General features: G+C 41.1%; 1 protein-coding gene across 1 annotated transcript in view; it reads right to left on the bottom strand.

Moving 5' to 3' along the window:
* RNF17 (ring finger protein 17) overlaps positions 1–21,910 on the bottom strand; it is a 197,419-nt gene that overhangs the window by 134,750 nt on the left and 40,759 nt on the right. The window contains exon 8 of the mRNA XM_054577471.1: positions 3,286–3,457. Within this exon, the coding sequence (XP_054433446.1) occupies positions 3,286–3,457 (172 nt within the window). The remainder of the gene's footprint in view (positions 1–3,285; positions 3,458–21,910) is intronic.

Genomic DNA, 21,910 nt, shown 5'->3' with positions numbered 1-21,910 from the left:
GGCACTAGCACCAGAGGGACATTGAAACGGCCAGTTAGCTTCCCCCGAGAAGAACGGGGTCTGAATCATAAACAGGGACCCCTAAACGACAGCAGCTAAAGTCAAGAAAATACAGACAAAACGCAACCCCGAAAAGCTTAGGGGTGCTCTCTGCCAGAGACAGGCGGCTGGGGATGCAAAGAGACATTTAAAGGGCCAATGCAAAAATTGCAGTGGCAGCCACCCTCCTTGATCTCTGAGTAGAGGCGGCAGCAGGGTGGGCTGGTGCCTGGGAAAAGATTGGTGAGGAAAACTTTGTGAAGAGAACTGAGACAGCGGCTGATGGAGCCCCGGTGATAACGTACTTCCCACTCTGCAGCTACCATCTGGCTCGGGCATAAGGGAATCAATTAACCTGCCTTTAGTGCGCTCTGCACACAGCTTGTGCGCGTGTGATCTGGAGGGCTAAGTGCAGACTGGCTGGGAGAGCCTTGAGGAGAGACTGGAGATGGAGGCGTTGGGGAAAGAACAGGAGGAGGAACTGGGGAGTCCCGACTCCTTCTCCTTTCCCTAGTCTCCATTGTGCAGGAAGAGGCCAAACCCCCAAAGAGCCAAAAGCTGAAAAGCACACATAGACACCCCAAAACCACCCAGTGCAGGTGCGCACACTTGCGCCGAGTGGCTGGCTAGGGTTGGTGAGCGTGTGTGTGGACCCACGCAGGCTGGTGAGGGCTCACACGGGATGGTAAGGCCTCCCACAGATTGACACCAATATGGCCTGCGAGGCAGTGTGCAGAGCGGCAAGGGCAGGCGTAAATTGAGGCCCGCAGCCCGCGATTGCGGAACGGCTCACAGAATTAGTAGATGCCAGGCTAAAGGGGTCACAAGGCTGCCCAGAGTCCCTGGAGGAGAGATTAGAGACAGGATTAACTAGAGAGTCCTGGAGCTGACTTCCTCCCATTTCCGTAGTCCCCATTTGGTGAGGGCAAGCAACACACCCCAACAGCTAAAAGTGGGGAAAACACACAATGGAAGACCCTAAACTGACCAGTTCCAGGATGCCCACCGGCCAGGCGGGCCAGACGAGTACAAGAGGTCGGGAATAAGCCCCGTGGTCTGGGGCAATCACGCGTCAACCCAGGCGGGCGGGGGATCCTGCCCCACTGGGGAGCGCGCTCAAGGAGTCGGCGTGAGAGTGCAGAGTGATCCTAAAAAATAGTCCAGCCCTGACCGAAGGGGTCCCAGAGTTTCCCCAAGCAGGAGTCAGACACAGACAGTAGACTCCTGGAAGGCTCAAACAAAAAACCCAAGGTCATATAGGGTCAACAACTGACATCATCAGACTCAGGCCCAGAAAGAAAAGTAAAGGGTAAAATAAATAAATAAATAAATAAACAAACAAACAAACAAATAAATAAACCCACCTACTGCCATAGAAGTTTAATCCACAAAGTCAGGAAATCTAGACAGCCCATTTGAAGCAGAAGCAAAAATAAATAAAAAAAAATAAGTATAATACTTAACAGACTCTCAAAAAAATGGGAAGACAAAGAACTTCCCCACAAATGACTGCAAATGACATACAGATCAAGGGAACAAAACAGAGAAGCCAGAACAAAGGACTATGTGGTCAATTTGTATTTAAAAAAGGAGGCAATAACATACAATAAGGTAAAGACAATCTATTCAATAAATGGTGTTGAGAAAATTGGATATGTGAAAAAAATGAAACAAGGCCACCTTCTTACACCATATATGAGAATAAACTCAAAATGGATTAAAGACTTATATGAAAGACTTAAAACCATGTAACTCCTGCCCTAGCTGGTGTGGCTCAGTGGATTGAGCACTGGCCTGCGAATCAAAGGGTCACTGGTTTGATTCCCAGTCAGGGCACATGCCTGGGTTGTGGGCCAGGGCCCTCAGTAGAGGGTATGTGCGAGGCAACCACACATTGATGTTTCTTTCTCTCCTTTTCTTTCTCCTTCACTTCTCCTCTCTAAAAATAAATAAATAAAATCTTCAAACAAACCACATAACTCCTCGAAGAAAACACAGGCAGTAAAATCTCTGTCATTTCTCTCAGCAATATTTTTCTGATATATCCCCTTGGACAAAGGAAAGAAAAAATAAACAAATGGGACTACATCAAACTTAAGTTTTTGTACAGCAAAGGATATCATCAACAAAACAGAAAGACAACTCACTGAATAGGAACATCACTGATACATCTGATAAGGGGTTAACATCCAAAAGTTATAAAGAACTCACACAACCCAACACTAAAACAAACAAGCAGGCAAACAATCTAATTAAAAAACAGGCAGAGGACCTGAATAGACACTTCTCCAAAGAGGGCATACAGTTGGCCAACAGACATATGAAAAGTTGTTCAACATCACTAATCATCAGAGAAATGCAAATTAAAACCATAATAAGATATCTCACACCTGTCAGAATGGCTGCATCAATAAATCAACAACCAACAAATGTTGGTGAGGATGTGGAGAAAAGGGAAGACTTGTGCACTACCGGTGGGAATGAAGATTGTTGCAGTCACTATATAAAACAGTATGAAGGGTCCTCAAAAAATTAAAAATGGAACTTACCTTATGACCAAGTGACTCCACTACTGGGTATATATATGAAGAAACCCAAAGCATTAATTTGAAAAAAATATATGCACCCTTATATTCATTGTAGTGTTAAGTTCAATAGGCAATATATGGAAGCAACCTAAGTGCCCATCAAAGGGAGATAAAAAAAAAAAAGCTGTGTTACATATATAATGTAATATTACTCAGCCATAAAAATTAATGAAATCTTACCATTTGTGGCAGCATAGATAGACCTAGAGGGGATTATACTAAGTGAAACGTCTGAAAGAGAAGGACGCATACCATGATTTCACTTACATGTGAAATCTAAGAACAAAATAAATGAATAAACAAAATAGAAAGAGACTCATAGATACAAAGAACAGTCCAATGGTAGTCAGAGGAGAGGGGTTTTAGAAGACTAGGTGAAAAAGGTGATGAGATTAAGTCCAAATTTGTAATTACAAAATAGTCATGAGATGTTAAAGTACAGCATAGGGAATACAGTCAATAATATTGTAATAATATGTTTGATGCCAAGTGGGTACTTGAAATATCAGGGGACCACTTCGTAAAGTATATTATTGTCTAACCACTCTGCTGTACATGTGAAGCTAATACAAAATAATACTGAATGTAAACTGCAATTGAAAAAGTAAAATTTTTAAAAAGAGAAAAAAGAAATCACATCACAAACTATTAAAATTACCTGATTCAGGTCACAGTAACTCCTTAGAGAAGGTGCTGACTTTAACTCTTTTGCTATCTTCATAGCTGCATCCAAATCATTTTTTTTCTCTTCAATGCAGTTTTTAGCCATTATTATATTTGATAAATAATCATCTGTCTTTCTTACTACTTCTTCACACAAGTTCTTTTTCCTTCAAGTAAGACCCCAAAGTTATTAGCACAATTTTGTAAACATTTTTATGAAAGTGAGTTATAGTAACTGAACAGTATTCAAAAGGGTAATTTCCCTAGTTTATGAACTTAACATGGTTAAATGAGATTAATTGAATAACTGAACTGAAATGTATTACACTTGAAAGCTATGAATGGATAACTAGAGATAAAGTAAATTTTGTAGAAGGTTATAGTTATTTTGCAAATATATCTGTCACAGATTTACAAGGTTAAGATAGACCCTAGATGATTCCCCCTAAAATAGAAATCCTTGTTACCTTGTAGTCTCTTCTACCAGTACAAGGACATGCCTATAATCATTTCTCAAGAGGATCTACCTGCATAGTTTAATATTTCCATCAATAGATACATATTATATGAATATAAATGATATTTTAAATAGACTTCACCATATCAGAACTTAGGTATCAATTAACTATAATCTTCAAAGTGATTAGGAACGCTATATAATTATTCCTTCATTATTTGTACCTCAAAACTCAAAATATTTTGTAGGTCTACGGTGGAATTACCTTATTATGGCAATTAAAAAATTTGTAGCCCAAATTGTAGTGTTTAACTTACTTATTTAATTCATCAAAGAAATGTCTTTTGATTAGTTTCTCAAAACCAAATCTGGCCTCAGAAAAGGACAGTTTGCCATACTAAAGAGTAATAATAACATAATATAGATTCTGGAGGTAAAGAGGCATTAAAAAAACCTTTCAGTAATTGTATATATAATCTTCGAAAGTGATTGTTTAGGGGGAAAAATGGTCATTGGACAACTTCTACTATGGTTCCTAAAAACTCATGCCTATGTAGTGATGTCAGCAAAATGGCAGGCTAGGGAACCTTAAACCCTGTTGCCCAACAGAGATGTCAAAAAATATGCAAAAGTGAGTAAAATAATCTTACAGGAACTATGGAACATAGACAAAGGTACACAGAAATAAAGCAAATGCCCAATCAATAAAAAGTCACACTCAGCCACTATGGAAAGCAGTGTGGAATTTCCTCAGAAAGCTGAAAATGGAACTGCCTTTTGATCCAGCGATTCTCCTGCTGGAACTATACCCTGAGAACACCAAAACGCCAATACAAAAGAACCTATGCACCCCAATGTTCATAGCAGCACAATTTACAATAGCCAAGTGTTGGAAGCAACCTAAATGCCCATTAGTAGATGACTGGATCAAAAAATTATGGTACATATACACAATGGAATACTACGCAGCAGAAAGAAAAAAACAAGTACTAAACTTTGCAACAGCATGGATGGAACTGGAGAGCATCATGCTAAGCGAAATAAGCCAGGGGGCCAAAGACAAATAGCATATGATCTCACCTATAAGCGAAACCTAACCAACAATGCAAAGATGCAAGGAAAATATGACCAGCAACACTGAAAGGAAAAGAAATCAACAGAGACAAGAGGGAAGGGGGGGGCAGGGAAAGGGAAGGGAAGGGGAAAGTCAAGGGACATATAGCAAGGACTCATAGACAAAACCAAAGGGGAAGAGCTGAGGGAGGGAAGGTGGGAGGGGGCAAGAGAAAGAGGTGGGCGGGAGGCAGAGACAAATGTATTTTAAAAGTAAATAAATTTTTAAAAAAAGATTTATTCAAACCATTAAAAAAAAAGTCACACTCAAAATAATAGAAAATGTTATGGTGTTTTTACTTGTCCTTGTCTAGCCCCCTCCTTGGAATGGTACACTCTTGCTCTGAAGACAGCACAATTGCCAATTCCTTTTGCTCACACCAAAGGAAGCAAAACAGATTTTATTTGCAATTTTCTAATTTATTTGGGGGCTGCCTGAAGAACTATTCTGTTTTACCTAACTTGGAGTTCAGACAAAGAAACACTGGGAACTGCTTGAGAAGGCTTCAGGAAGACTAGAGCTGTAGATATCTGGGCAAGAAATTACATGTAAAAAGATACATAGACCATATGAAGCTCAGAGGAGAAGTTGACTCTTTGGTAAATTATGACATTTAAAAGCAGCCACATATGCAAAAGAATCAAAAAAGCCAAACTCAGACCCAGGCAAGAATTCTCAGAAAAGACCTGAGAATTCAAAGCCATCATCTTCAAGGCTACTTAGTGAAGGACAGCCCTGGCAAAGAGCCAGTTTGCAATAACTGTAAGAGGTGGCCATGCTGAATTTTTAATAGAACACCACAAGTCATGCAAAGGAAATCAGGAAAAGCAATGAAGGAAAAAAATGTGAAAATTGACAGATATTATAAAAAAGGAAACAAACATAAAATCTGTCACTTAAAGGTACAATAACTAAAATGAAAAATTCAATTTAAGGTCCAACTTCAGATTTAGGCAGAAATAAAAATCAGGAAATTTGGGCAGGTTCCAAAAGAAGTATCAGCGAGGCTGAGAGACTGAAAGTTTTCATGGGATAAAGGTATCAAACTTAAGTCAAAAGCTTTAAGAATTGGTGGGAGGAACCAAAAAACTTCACCATCAGAGAGAGTGGAAGTCAGAAGTTGTTAGTCTCTTGCACAGATTTCAGCTGATATTTGAATGATTACAATTCTTTTAAGAGAGTTTAAGTGAACTTCTGGGAAGATGGAGGCATAAGTAGATACACTTTGCCTCCTCACACAACCAAAAGGAGAACAACAAATTTAAAAACAAAAAATAACCAGAATTGCCAGAAAAATAGAACTGTATGGAAGTCCAACAACCAAGGAGTTAAAGAAGAAACATTCAGGTGTGGTCTGCCTGAACAAGGTGGCTGCTGCCGCATGGGGAATGAGTCAGCACCAGGATCTCACCGACTACTCTCTTCCCGCAAAGCCTCCTTCCCCTGTCTCTCTTCTGGCATCTGTAGCCTACTCTGCCCCTGCCTTTGCCAGAGACCAGGGTGCCTTTGAAGATTGGAATGAAAAATCAGCAGCCATTTGTCATAATCTTAAACCTGGAGCCCCAGTCCCTAAAGCCAACCATCAGCAAGCAAACTCCTTCAGTGCCTCATTCAGGAGAAGTTAAAGATTCTGCAAAGGGCCTTGTCCTCCCTGCCTATAACTACCTGAGTCCTTTTAACGGCCTTCATAAGAGCAATCTGCAATAAAGCAGATAAGGCAGCCAGAGCGCATGACATCACATATGACAAACTCTTGAAAGAAGGTAAAAACCCTTACCTAACTTTCAATCAAGCAGACCAAGAGTTTCTAGACATTCTAAAGGATGAGACATCCTTTGGGGGCAAATTAGCTCATGGTGTTTTCCAGGCCAATAAGTGGCCAATGAACCCTATAGGACTTGCAGACACCGGGCCCCCAAGTCCAAAATGCCCTAAAGTTGCTGATGAAGCTGGTGAAGACAGAGACCTACATAACAGATACCCCTTGGCACTGGCACACCTGAAGCACAAGTCAACCCTACTCAAAAAATGGCTACAAGGGAAGCTGGAGTTTTTGTCATCGCAAGTGGAGGAGACAGAGGAGTGGGTGAGTCCTCTGGAAATCAGCATTGTGATTCACAATGGAAGGGCAACATGGTTACCCTCTGTTCTACCTACACATGGGTCCTCTTTTCCTATGACTGCAATCTTTATAAATAAATCAAAGGAGAGACTAATGAAATGCCCACCTACCTCAGATAGCATCCCATGAGCATACATTGTCTTCAACAGATTCTAGTGCTGTTGGAGTGCAAGGGACTGGCAACGACTCATCAATAACTACTCTGCCCTCCATCCAAAAAGCTGCTGTGTCAAAATCTTCCAAGTTAACTTCCAAATTAAGGTCACAGAGGCTGCAAGCATGAAGACAACTGCAAACAACCTAACCTCAACAATTCAATTTTTTTTCTGATGACTCATATCAACTGCCCTACATCATTGGCAATGTGACTAATGGCTGTATGCCTCCTTTCTCAGGTGATACATTTATGCTGCCTCAATATGGATACTGTGCATTACATTACCATAATGGGGGAAACACCATAGCTACTCCTAGATCAGCTTTTTATTGCTTAGAATACTTTCCAAGCCAAATGCTACACACAGGCAACAATTACAGCTTTGAATATCACTTTGAGACCTTGCCATGCCACTCTTACTTCAGCCACAATCAGAAAATCACCATCAGTCTAATCCTTTAGCTGATCAATATCCTTACTTTTTTCACACAACTACATTTGATGGCAGTATTGAAGCAACCAAACTGACTAAAATTTGGTATGGACAAAAAGATACTAATTATGAACCAGGGCCTTGGCAAAGAATGCAGGGATTTTCCCCCAACAAAAACAATCAGCCTAATACGTTGGCAGATGACGAGGCAGTAGAATATATTAATGAGGATAGAAATTACTCCAGGACAGGCCCTAATGGCATGATCAATTGCAGTAATAAAGCAGATAAAATTGTCCCAGGTAACAGTCTAATTATGCAGAGTACCGGGAAGGATGCTCACTGGACCCATGAGGATGAAACTGCTACAGCAAATCTGTATGCTTCCACATTCCCCAGGAAAGTACAATCCAGTCAAAATAATGCAACTAATAAGCCCACAAAAAAGGTACGGCTGTATATGGGTGTCCAGCCTGGGCAAGTATGGATGGACAAAGGCATCTACCTTCAAGGCCCCACATGGGTAAAGATTCCTGGCACAGACGGCCACTTTTATCCCTCTCTAACATGAGAGGATTTGGATGCCGTTGCCCACTGCTGATGGTGCTGTTGAAAAACACTCCTGTTCCAGCGGAGCCCTCTACTACCTTTTCTCCAGCTCCATTCTAGTCTTTTATTACTCAATATCCAATTGGACAAGTCACCATTGGAAATGACTTGGAGCTGGAGGCTGAAAACTCCAAGCTGTGGAACTCAGAGATTCAATTTACTCTGTAATAATTTCACTCCAACTGATTATTCTGAGTTTATTCCAAATGACAAAGAAGAGTAAAATTACCTCCCTAGATTTATTGGCACACGGTACCTTACTAAAAATCTGTAACTCAAAAAACTGCTTAACTTGTAAACTTTTTTAAAAAAAAAAAAGAAGAAGAAGAAACATTCATCCAGACTGGTAGGAGGGACAGAGATGGGCAGCCGGGGCGAAGAGGATGCGGGGCAAGGCGGTGGCTGGAGGACCAGGTAGGCAAGACGGTAGCTGGCAGACCAGGCAGTCCCACATCTGTGTACAGATAAAAGTAGAGGAACAGCAGGGGAGCGAGGCAGACCACGCAATCCAGGGTTCCAGTGCGGGAAGAGAAAGACTCAAAATCTCTGGAGGTAAAAACCTGTGGGAGTTCCAGTGGCAGAAGAAACTCCCAGCCTCATAGGAGAGTCCGAGGAGAGATCCATGGGGTCCTAGATTGCACACAAACCCACCCACCTGAGAATCAGCACTAGAAGGGCCCAATTTGCTTGTGGGTAGCAGGGGAAGTGACTGAAAGCCAGCTGAAAGCCAAGCAAGCGTCACTGTTCCCTCTCGTACCCCTCCCCAACACACAGCATCACAACTCAGTGATCTGGGTTGCCCTGCTCTGGCAAATACCAAAGGCTCTACCCCTTCCAACATAACAGGTGTGCTGAGACAAAGAAATATCGCCCAAATGAAAGAACAGATCAAAGCTTCAAAAATAGAACTAAGTGATGAAAAGACAGCCAAACTATCAGATGCACAGTTCAAAACACCGGTAATCTAGATGCTCACTGAATTGGTTAAGTATGGTTGCAAAATAGAGGAAAAAGCAAAGGCTATGCAAAGTGAAATAAAATAAAATATACAGGGAACCAACAATAAAGGGAAGGAAACCAGGACTCAAATCAACGACTGGGAGCAGAAGGAACAAATAAACTTTAAACCAGAACAGAATGAACAAAGAAGAATTCAAAAAAATGAGGAGAGGCTGAGGAACCTCTGGGACAATTTTAAATGTCCCAAGGTCCAAATCATAGGGGTGCCAGAAGGAGAAGAGGAAGAGCAAGAAATTGAAAACTTATATGAAAAAATAACAAAGGAAAACTTCCCTAATCTGGCCAAGGATATAGACTTCCAGGAAGTCCAGGAAGCTCAGAGAGTCCCAAAGAAGTTGGATCCAAGGAACCACACACCAATGCACATCATAATTACATTAACCAAGATTAAAGATAAGGAGAGAATCTTAAAAGCAGCAAGAGAAAAGGAGACAGTTACCTACAAAGGAGTTCTCATAAGACTAGCAGCTGATTTCTTTTTTTTAATTTTATTTTTAAATCATGTTTATTCTATTACAGTTGTCTCGATTTTTCCCTTTTTGCCCTCCTCCACACATCCCACCTTGCCCCCCTCTCCCACAATCCATTCCCACTCTGTTGTCCATGTCCATGGGTCATTCATACATGTTCGTTTTTTAGTCCTGCTCCTTTCCACCACTGTACTCCTTTCCCATACCCTCTGGTCACTTTCAGTCTGCTCCATGTTTCCTTGTCTGTGGTTTGTTTTGTTCCTTAGTTTGTTTTGTTGAATAGTATCCACTTATAGGTGAGCTCATACAGTATTTGTCTTTCACTGACTGGCCTATTTCACTTAGCATAATATTTTCTAGTTCAACTCATGTTGTTGCAAAAGGTAGGAGTTCCTTCTTTCTTTTTATTTTTTGCAGATTGATTTTATTTTTTTAAATGTCAAGATCCATTATAAAATATTACAAATTTAAATCCATTACAAAGTCTCAGCAATTAAAACAATGGGACACCAGCACAGAAATAATCAAGTAGGTCAATGAAATAAAATGAGCATTCTAGAAACATATATATCAGTCTAACAATGTAATATATGATTAAATTGATATTTCAAGTCAGTGGGGAAAATAAGGCTTATTCAACAAATAAGGTGCATAAACCACTATTATTTTAAATAAAGCAAATGAGAGAGTCCTATTACACACATTCTATGAAAAAATCAGGTGAGTTAAAAATCAATATGTAAAATTTAAGGAGTTTTAAGAGAAATTACAAAAGAATATTTTTTACCCTGAAGTAACATATTCAAACCCAGTAAGGTAAAATATTAACAATATGACTATTAAACATTTAAGACTATATAGTAATCTACATATAAAAAAACTTAAATGACAAGTAATAGAATAGGAAAGTATTTGCAACACATCTAAAAAAGGGTTACTAATTTTTTCAGAGCAAAATTCTATAAACATTTAGTCAAAAAGTGGATAAAGAATAACATTTAAATGTCATTTAAAACTTTTTAAAAAATAATAGAAATAGGCAAGAGATTTTCAAAAACAGATTTAGTTTCAACAAATAATAAAAACAAAATAACACATAATTGCCACAATCAGATTAGTAAGTATTAAAACTATTGTTAGTATCAAGTATTGGTGACTGTGAAAGGGACTGGGTATTCATAGACTCTTTTTCTTCATCTTAAAGCAGTCGCTTTAGCATATTTTTGCAATGCTGGTTTGGTGGAGATGTATTCTTTTAGCCTTCTTTTGTCAGGGAACCTCCTAATTTTGCCTTCCATTTTAATTGAGAGCCTTGCTGGGTAGAGCAGTCTTGGTTGCAGGCCTTTGCTTTTTATGACTTGGAATATTTCTTGCCATTCTCTTCTTGCTTGCAGTGTTTCTGTTGAGAAGTCAGCTGCTAGCTGTATTGAGGCTCCCTTATATGTTACTACCTCTTTCTCCCTTACTGCCTTTAGGATTCTCTGTTTGTCTTTGATATTTGCCATTTTAACTATGATGTGTCTTGCAGTGGGCCTCACTGGGTTCCTCTTGAATGGGACCCTCTGTGCTTCCTGGATTTGTGTGACTATCTCTCTCCTCAAACTAGGGAAGTTTTCCATTGTTACTTTTTCAAACAGTTTTTCTATCCCTTGCTCCTTTTCTCCTTCTGGTATCCCTATTATACAGATATTATTACATTTCAGGTTGTCCTGCATTTCCCTCAATGCCTCTTCATTCTTTTTGAGTAATTTCTCATTTTCTTGCTCTTTCTGGGAACTTTTTTCTACCTTATCCTCCAGCTCAGTGCTTTGATCCTCTGCTTCATCTAGCCTGCTTTTAATTCCTTCTACTGTGTCCTTCAATTCAGAAATTGTATTTTTCATTTCCTCTTATCTCTTATTGATAGTTTCTATGTGCTTTTTTTATGCTGACATAGTTTGAAGAAAGTTCCTCATAGTTTCCCTGTAGTTTCTGGTAATTCTCTCTGAGCTCGCTGAGTTTCCTTAGAACCATTGTTTTGAACTCAATATCCGAGGCAAGTTTACTTGCCTCTATTTCATTTAGTTCTCTTTGTGGGGATTCCTCCTTTCCCTTTGACTGAATGATGTTTCTTTGTCTTCCCATTATTTGTGAGACTCTTCTTTTTTGCTTCTGCTGCTTAAATTGATCTGTCTTGATTTCCTGACTTTGTGGTATAACCTTCTATGGTAGGAGACCACTTTTTTCTTTTGGATCTGCCTCTGATGATGTTGTCCTCGTCTCACCTTAGGCAGTCTATTCAAGACTTTCAGGAATATACTGTCTGTGGCTGTCTCCTTCAGCTGTTAATCTAGTCACTCTGTACTCAGCTCAGCCAGCTTAGAGACACCACAGGGTAGGGCAGAGTCCTTACTGGGGGAGGGGCTATTGGGTCCTCTTACACTGCTGCTACTCAGAGGAGTGGTCTGCCTGAGCAAGATGGCTGCTGCTGTATGAGGGAGGAGTCAGCACCGGGATTCCGCCAGCCACTCTCTCTGTTCTCTCCCCAAAGCTTCTGTTTCCAGTCTCTCCGCAAGTCTCTACACCACTCTGTGCCCCCATTAGCCAGGGATCTACTATATGTGGCTGCCACTCCATACTTAACAGGGCTGAGTCCCTCCTGGGGGCAGGGTTGTGTCCTCTTACACTGTTGCCATTCAGGGTAGTGGTCTTCCTGAGCAAGATGGTTGCCACCTTATGGGGAATGAGTCAGCACCGGGATCCCGCTGGCTACACCCTCAGTTCTCTCCCCACAGCCTCCTTCCCTGGTCTCTCCTCTGGTGTTTCCAGCCCACTCTGCCCCTACCTTTGCTGAAGCCCAGAGTAAGTGGCTGCAAATAAAAATTTATGCATTGGCCTTTTAAATGACTCTTTGTGTCTCCAGCCGCCTGTCTCTGAGAGCAACCCTGCTGCTTTTCGCAGCTGTCTGTTATCTGTGTACTTATTGGGCTCTGGTGCTGTAGGTTGGAGATCCCTCCTTATGGTTTAGACCCCACTCTTCTCAGGGGGATCCAACTGGCCATTTCAATATCCTTCTGGTGCTGGCGCCCATGTGTACCCCACCCACCTTCTCGAGTCTCTACCACACTCCTTACCAGTTAGGTTGTGCTAAAGCTGATTCTTCTGTCTGTCTGAGGTTATAACGCTCCTCTCTCACTGTTGTTAAGTTGTTCATTCCAGGTAATTTCTCCACAATTTTGTTGTAGTTCCAGATTGGTTCTGGGAGAAGGTCAGTGTGACTTCCACTCCTCTGTGATCTTGATTCCTAAACTTTTCTTTAGGTTTCAAATTTCTTTCTTTTACAGTGTAGATAAATGCAATAGAATGGAGAGACCAGAAATAAATCCATATATTTATGTTTGTTTTTCAAATCCTCACCCAAGTATACGTTAATTGATTTTAGAGTGAGAGAAAGGGAGAAGAGGGAAGAGAGAGAGAAAGAGAGAGAGAATGTGATATAGGAATATTGATCAGTTGCCTTCTTTATGCACCCTGACCAGGAATCAAACCCAGAACCCTATGGTGTTCGGGATGATGCTCCAATCCATTGAGCACCCATACAGCGTTGACTGATTTTTGACTAAAGGTTATAAGGCTCCTCTCTCGCTGTTGTTCAGTTGTTTGTTCCAGGTGATTTCTCCCTAATTTATTTTTAATTCCAGTTTGGTCCTGGGAGGAGGTCAGTGTGACTTGCACTCACTCCTCCACCATCTTCATTTCCCTGATTTCTCCAAAGAAACTTTGCAGGAAAGCAGAGGCTGGCAAAAAGTTTCCAAAGTCATGAAAGGCAAGGACCTACATCCAAGAGGACACTATCCTGCAACGCTATTATTTAGAATGGAAGGGCAGATAAAGTAGTTCCCAGATAAGGTAAAGTTAAAGGAGTTCATCATCACCAAGACCTTATTACATAAAATGTTAAAGGGACTTATCTAAGAAAAAGAAGATCAAAAACTATGAACGGTAAAACAGGGGTAGGGGAGAGGGAAGAATGGGGGAAAGATACAGGGAATAAGCAGCGTAAGTAGTAGGTACAAAATAGGCAGGGGGTGGTTAAGAATAATATAGGAAAAAGAAGTCAAAGAACTGATATGTACAACCCATGGATATGAATTAAGGGTGGGGGGAGTGTTGGGGGAGTGGAGCAGGGCAGGGTGGAGGGGAATAAAGAGGAGGAGAAAAATGGGACAACTCTAATAGCATAAACAATAAAATAAATATATAAATATAAAGAAAAAATATACATAAATAAATAAAGGAATGGAGGAACGGAGAAAAAGAGTTAAATGAAATTGAGGCGGAGAGAAGATGGCGGAGGAGTGAATGGGAGTCACGCTGACCTCCTCCCAAGACCAAACTGGAATTGTGACTAAATAGTGGAGTAATCACCTGGAAAACAATGGAACGATAGTGGGAGAGGAGCCTTGGAGCCGCAGACAGTGGATTCGACTCTCACACATCCCAACAGGTGAGAAGTGCGGTGGGAGGCTCGAGAGGGTGGGCTGGGTGCCCACGGGTACTGGCACCAGAGGGACATTGAAACGGCCAGTTAGCTCCCCCCAAGAAGAACGGGGTCTGAATCATAAACAGGGACCCCTAAACTAACAGCAGCTAAAGCCAAGAAAATACAGACAAAACGCAACCCCAAAAAGCTTAGGGGCGCTCTCTGCCAGAGACAGGGAAAGAATGGGAGGAGGAACCAGGGAGCCCTGACTCCCTCCCCCTTCTGTACTCTCCATTGTGGGCTGGAAGGCATGCCCCCTAGAGGCAGAAGAGGGGCGCGTAGGAACCAGACCGCCTGCGATTGAAACGCAAGCCGCACAGGTGGTGGATCCTTGGCGGAAGGGATCAAGACTGCCCAGAACTGCCCAGAGACCCCTGAGGAGAGACTAGAAACGGAGGAGTTGGGGAAAGAACGGGAGGAGGAACCAGGGAGTCCCGACTCCTTCCCCTTGCCGTAGTCTCCATTGCGTGGGAAGAGGCCACACTTCCAAGGAGACAAAAGCTGAAAAGCACACATAGACACCCCAAAAACACCCAGAGCAGGCGCGCACACTGGCGCCGAGTGACCGGCGAGGGTGGGCGAGCGTGTGTGTGACGCGTGCGGGCTGGCGAACGCTTGCACCAGCCGGCAAGGCCTCACACAGACTGGCACCCATACGGCCTGTGAGGGAGTGCACAGAGCGGCAAAGGCAGCATAAATTGACCCACCCCGCCTGCGATTGGGATCGGCCCCCCCAAAAATTAGTAGATCCCCAGCCGAAGGGGTCACAGAGCTGCCCAGAGTCCCTGGAGGAGAGACCGGAGGCAGGATTAACCGGAGATTCCTGGAGCTGACTTCCTCCCATTTCCGTAGTCCCCATTTGGTGAGGACAAGCAACGCAGCCAAAGAGCCAAAAGCGGGGAAAACACACAATAGAAGACCCTAAAATGCCGGGGAGCTCACCGGCCAGGGGGGCCAGATGAGTACGCGAGGTCATGAATAAGCCCCCTGGTCTGGGAAAAGCACATGCGAGCCCAGGCAAGCGAGGGATCCTGCCGTGCCGGGAGCGCACTCAAGGAGCCTGCGTGAGAGTGCAGAGAGATCCCAAAAAAGAGCCCAGCCATGACTAAAGGAGTGACAGAGCTACTACAAGCAGAAGTCAGACACAAACAGTAGACTCCTGGAAGGCTCAAAAAAACAACCCAAGGTGCTATAGGGTCAACAACTGACATCATCAGAGGCAGGCCCAGAAGAAAAGGACAAAAACCCTTAACAGACTCTCTCACAAAAATGGGAAGAAAAAGAAGTTCCCCTCAAATGAGTGGAAAAGGGGACTCCCCACAGAGAGAGATAAATGAAATAGAGACAAGGGAACTATCAGATACTGAATTCAAAACAATGGTTCTAAGGAAGCTCAATGAGCTCAGCCAGCTCAAAGATAACTATGAGAAACTGCAGAGAAACTCTCAGGATCTTACAGCAAACTATATCAGCCTGGAAAAGGACATGGAAACTATCAAGAAGACACAAGAGGATATGAAGAATACCATTTCTGAATTGAAGAACACAGTAGAAGGAATCCAAAGCAGGCTGGATGAAGCCGAGGATTGAATTAGTGAGATGGAGGATAAGGTAGAAAGCAGCTCCCAGAAAGAACAAAAAATGGAAAAACGGCTCAAAAAGAATGAAGAGGCATTTAGGGAAATGCAGGACAAACTGAAACACAATAATTTCCGTATAATAGGGATACCAGAAGGAGAAGAGGAGGAGCAAGGGATAGAAAACCTCCTCGAAAAGGTAATGATGAAAAATATCCCTAATTTGAGGAGAGAAAGGGTCTCATGGATCCAGGAGGCACAGAGGACCCCACTGAAGAGGGACTCAAGGAGGTCCCCTCCAAGACACATCATCATTAAAATGGCAAATGTCAAAGACAAAGAGAAAATCCTCAAGGCAGCAAGGGAGAAGGAGAAAGTAACATACAAGGGGACCCCGATACGCTTAGGAACTGACTTCTCAACACAAACATTACAAGTCAGAAGGGAATGACAACAGATATTCCAAGCCATGAAAAGCAAGGGCCTACAGCCAAGGCTGCTCTACCCAGCTAGGCTCTCCATTAAAATAGAAGGGGAAATACAGAGTTTCCCAGACAAAAGAAGGCTAAAAGAATACATCTCTACCAAACCAGCACTCCAAGATATGCTAAGGGGACTGGTTTAAGCAGATGAAGGAAAAGAATGAGAGAGAGAGGAACATAGGTACAAAGAGAAAAGATGAGTAAGTTTCTAGCAGTAATATCTCTCAATGTGAATGGATTAAATGCCCCAATCAAAAGACACAGGGTAGCTGAATGGATAAGAAAACATGACCCACACATATGCTGCCTACAAGAGACCCACCTCAGAGCAAGACACCTACACAGATTGAAAGTAAAGGGATGGAAAATAATATTCCAAGCAAATGGGCATGAGGAAAAGGCCGGGGTTGCCATACTTGTATCAGACAAAGTAGATTTCAAAACAAAGGCCATAAAGAGAGACCCAGAGGGGCACTTTATAATACTTAAAGGAAGAATCTATCAAGAAGACATCAACACTGTAAACTTATATGCTCCCAATATAGGAGCCCCCAAGTTCATAAGGAAATTGTTGGATGACTTCAAAAAAGATACAGACAGCAACACACTGATAGTAGGCGATTTCAACACCCCACTGTCAAAAATGGACAGACCTTCCAGACAAGACATTAATAAACATATCGTGGCGCTGAATGACACACTGAATCAGAGACTTAACTGACATATATAGAACCTTACATCCCAAAGAAGAAAAATACACATTCTTTTCAAATGCTCATGGCAGTTTTTCAAAGATAGACCACATGATAGGACACAAAGCAAGCCTCAGCAAATTCAGGAAAACTGAAATAATACCAAACTTTTTCTCAGACCACAAGGCCTTGAAACTCAAAATCAACCTCAAAGAGAAACTTCAAAAACTTGCAAACTCATGGAGACTGAACAGTACACTATTAAACAATGAATGGGTCAATAATGAGATAAGAGAAGAAATCAAAAAATTTCTGGAAACAAATGAAAATGAACAGACAACAGTCCAAACCTATGGGACACAGCAAAGGCAGTCCTGAGAGGGAAGTTCATAGCAATACAGGCTTACCTAAAAAAGATAGAAACGTTTCAAATAAAAGACCTAACACTACAACTTCAAGAACTGGAGAAACAACAACAAATAAATCCCAGAGCAAGGAGAAGGAAGGAAATAGTCAAGATTAGAGCAGAACTGAATGACATAGAGACAAAAAGAACAATTCAGAGGATCAACCAATCCAGAAGCTGGTTCTTTGAACAGATAAATAAAATTGACAAGCCTTTAAGCAGACTCATCAAGAAAAAAAAGGGAGAGGACCCAAATTAATAATACCAGAAATGAAAGAGGAGAAATAACAACTGATACCACAGAAATAGAAAGGCTCGTCAGAAACTACTATGAACAATTATATGCCAAGAAATTTGAAAATCTTGATGAAATGGACAAATTTTTAGAAAAGTATAATCTTCCAACACCGAAGGAGGAAGGAACAGAAAGCTTGAACAGACCGATAACAGCTGGGGAATCTGAAGCAGTAATCAAGAAACTCCCGGCACACAAAAGCCCAGGGCCAGATGGTTTCACAGGAGAATTTTACAAAACATTTAAGGAAGAGCTAACCCCTGTCCTTCTCAGACTATTCAAAAAAATCCAAGAGCAGGGAAGACTCCCAGACTCTTGCTATCAGGCCAGCATCACCCTGATCCCAAAACCAGAGAAAGACGCTACAAAGAAAGAAAACTACAGGCCAATTTCGCTGATGAACATAGACGCTAAAATCCTCAACAAAATATTGGCAAACTGCATCCAGCAATACATTAAAAAGATTATCCACCACGATCAAGTGGGATTCATCCCAGGCATGCAGGGATGGTTCAATATACGCAAATCAGTAAATGTGATACATCACATAAATAAAAGAAAAGACAAAAACCACATGATTACCTCGATAGATGCAGAAAAAGCATTCGATAAGGTACGGCACCCATTTATGATCAAAACACTCAGAAAAATGGGAATAAATGGGGTATTCCTCAACGTAATAAAGGCCATATATGAAAAACCTACCGCCAATGTACTCAACGGGCAAAAACTGAAAGCTTTCCCACTAAGATCAGGAACACGACAAAGAAGTCTGCTCTCACCACTTCTTTTCAACATCGTATTGGAAGTCCTAGCCACAGCAGTCAGACAAGAGAAAGAAATAAAAGGCATCCAAATAGGAAAGGAGGAAGTAAAGCTATCATTGTTTGAAGATGACATCATAGTGTACATAGAAAACTCTGTAGACTCTACCAAAAACTCCTCAACCTAATAAGTGAATTTGGCAAAACAGCAGGATACAAAGTAAACATTCAAAAATCAAAGGCATTTTTGTACACCAGCAATGCAACAGAAGAAGAAGAAATAAGAAAAAAAAATACCATTTGATATAGCAAGAAGAAAAATAAAGTACTTAGGAATAAATTTAACCAAAGACATAAACGACCTGTATGAAGAAAACTATACAACATTGAAAAAAGAAATTAAGGAAGACAGAAATAAATGGAAGTATATACCGTCCTCATGGATTGGAAGAATTAGCATCATCAAAAATCCATACTACCCAAAGCAATTTAAAGATTCAACACAATCCCTATTAAGATACCAATGACATATTTCACAGAAATAGAATAGACATTTCAAAAACTTATATGGAACCATAAACGCCCCAAAGAGCCGCAGCAATTTTGAGAAAGAAAAACAGAGTAGGAGAGATCACAATACTGGACATCGAACTCTACTACAAAGCCACTATACTCAAAACAATCTGGTACTGGCACAAGAACAGACCCATAGACCCGTGGAACAGAATAGAAAGCCCAGAAATAGGCCCAGGTCTATATGGGCATCTAATATTTGACAAAGGGGCAGAAGCATAAAATGGAGCAATAATAGCCTCTTCAACAAATGCTGTTGGGAGAGCTGGATGGCTACATGCAAAAAATTGGAATTGGATCATCAGCTAACACCGTACACAAATATAAACTCAAGATGGATAAAAGACTTAAATATAAGTCGCAACACTGTAAAAGTCCTAGAGGAGAACATTGGCAGGGAACTCTCAGATATCCCACGCAGCAATTTTTTCACTGATATGTCTCCTAAAGCAAGGGACATAAAGGAAAGAATAAACAAGTGGGACCTCATCAAAATAAGAAGCTTCTGCATGGCTGAAGAAAACATCAGCACAATGAAAAGGGCGCCAACCGTATGGGAATATATATTTGCTAATGATACATCAGATAGGGGTTTGATCTCCACGATATATAAAGAACTCACTTGACTCCACTCCAAGAAGAGAAGTGACCCAATAAAAAAAAAGGGCAAAGGACCTTGGCAGGCACTTTTCCAAGGAAGAGATACAGAGGGCCCAGAGACATTTGAGAGGATGCTCGGTATCACCTGTCAGCAGAGAAATGCAGATCAAAACCACCATGAGGTACCACCTCACCCCAGTCAGAATGGCCATCATAAACAGATCAATAAACAACAGGTGCTGGCGAGGCTGTGGAGACAAGGGAACCCTAGTCCACTGTTGGTGGGAATGCAGACTGGTGCAGCCACTGTGGAAAGCAGTGTGGAATTTCCTCAAAAAGCTGATAATGGAACTGCCTTTTGATACAGTGATTCCCCTGCTGGGACTATACCCTAAGAACACCAAAACGCCAATACAAAAGAACCTATGCACCCCATTGTTCATAGCAGCACAATTTACACTAGCCAAGTGTTAGAAGCAACCTAAATGCCCATCAGTAGATGATTGGATCAAAAAATCATGGTACATATACACAATGGAATACTATGCAGCAGAAAGAAAAAAAGAACTTCTACACTTCGTGACAGTATGGATGGAACTGGAGAGCATTATGCTAAGCGAAATAAGCCAAGGGGCGAAAGACAAATACCATATGATCTCACCTATAAGTGGAACCTAACCAACAATACAAAGATGCAAAGAAAATAAGACCAGCAACACTGAAAGGAAAAGAAATCAACAGAGACAAGAGGGAAGAGGGGTACGGGGAAAAGGAAGGGAAGGGGAAAGTCAAGGAACATATAGCAAGGACTCATGGGCAAAACCCAAAGGGACGAGCTGAGGGAGGGGGCAAGGGAAAGTGGTAGGGGGGAGGCTGAGACAAATGTATTTGAAAAAATAAATTAATATAAAATATAAAAAAATTTTTTTAAATATTTTATAATTAACTTTGACATCTAAAAAATAAATAAAATCAATCTGCATTTAAGAAGGAAAGAAAGAGAGAGAGAGAGATGGAACTCCTACCTTTGTGACAACATTGATGGAACTGGAGAATATTAAGCTAAGTGAAATAGGCTAATTGATGTTAAGACAAATACCATATGATCTCATCTATAAGTGGACTCTATTCAACAAAACAAACTAATGAACAAAATAAACCACAGTTGTGGAAACATGGACCAGACTGAAAGTGACCAGAGGGGATGGGGAAAGAGGACAATGGTGTTAAGAAGGGGAAGGGACTAGACAAAGAACATGTATGAATGACCCATGGACATGGACAACAGAGTGGGAATTGAATGTGGGAGTGGGGGGTGGCGGTGGGATGGGTGGAGGATGGTAAAGGGATAAAAATAAAGACAATTGTAAAATAATAAACATGATTTATAAATTTAAAGAAAGAAAATAAAAAGATAAATTTTATAAAAGTTCCTATTACAAAGAAAAATGTTTTTCTTTTCTTTTTGTGGTATCTATATGAGATGATGGAGTGATGAATGTTAATTAAACTTATTGTGGTAATCATTTCACAATATATGTAAATCATACCACATGCTGTACATCTTAAACTTATAAGGTGATATGTTCATTATCTCTTAATAGAACTGGATAATATTTCAATAAAAATAAATAAATAATACTAAAAGAAATATATATTCTGAATAAAAAGAATAAAAAAACAAAAGCTGCTGAAAGAAATTAAAAACAAAAATAAATGGAAACACAACCTATATTCATGGATTAAAGAGTTAGTATTGCCAACACCACCCAAAGCAATTTATAATTACATGAAATTATGATCAAAATACCAGTGACATTTCATCTAGAAAAGGAAAACCCATACTAAAAGTCATATGGAGTCTCAAGGAACTCCAAAATGTCAAAATGATCTTGAAAAAGAAAGAAGGTAGAGGTCTCATGCATACTGATTTCAAAACTTTCTACTGAGGGAGACCTGAGGGGACTGAAGACAGCATCTGAGTAGGTGGAAACTGAGTTCACTTGCTCTTCCCCCAACTTGGATTTTTGGCTGTTCTCTGACAAGCAACCTGAGCAATCAATGGAATCTTAGCTGATATGAAGTTTTGAAGACAAAGCTTTGCAGCATCTGGTAATATTTTATAAGGTGAAGGGAAAATTACCCTGCGTGTGGTGCCTGCAGCAGTGGAGATACCAGTGAGAAATCGCAGCATATTATTTCCTCATCTACCATGGCAGGGGGACCTCATCTACCATGGCAGTAGTCCCAACCCTAATTGGCAGTGACTCGGGAGGATATATGGAATCTGGGAAAACTAGGCTAAACTCGCACAGTGAGTGGCACGT

The sequence above is a fragment of the Pteronotus mesoamericanus genome, unplaced genomic scaffold (genome assembly GCF_021234165.1).
Source record: "Pteronotus mesoamericanus isolate MK-2021 breed Mesoamerican mustached bat unplaced genomic scaffold, CSHL_Meso_final contig_433, whole genome shotgun sequence".
NCBI classification, from domain to species: Eukaryota; Metazoa; Chordata; class Mammalia; order Chiroptera; family Mormoopidae; genus Pteronotus; species Pteronotus mesoamericanus.
The sequence above is the reverse complement of the archived record's forward strand: the minus strand, read 5'-3'. Positions and strand labels throughout refer to the sequence as shown.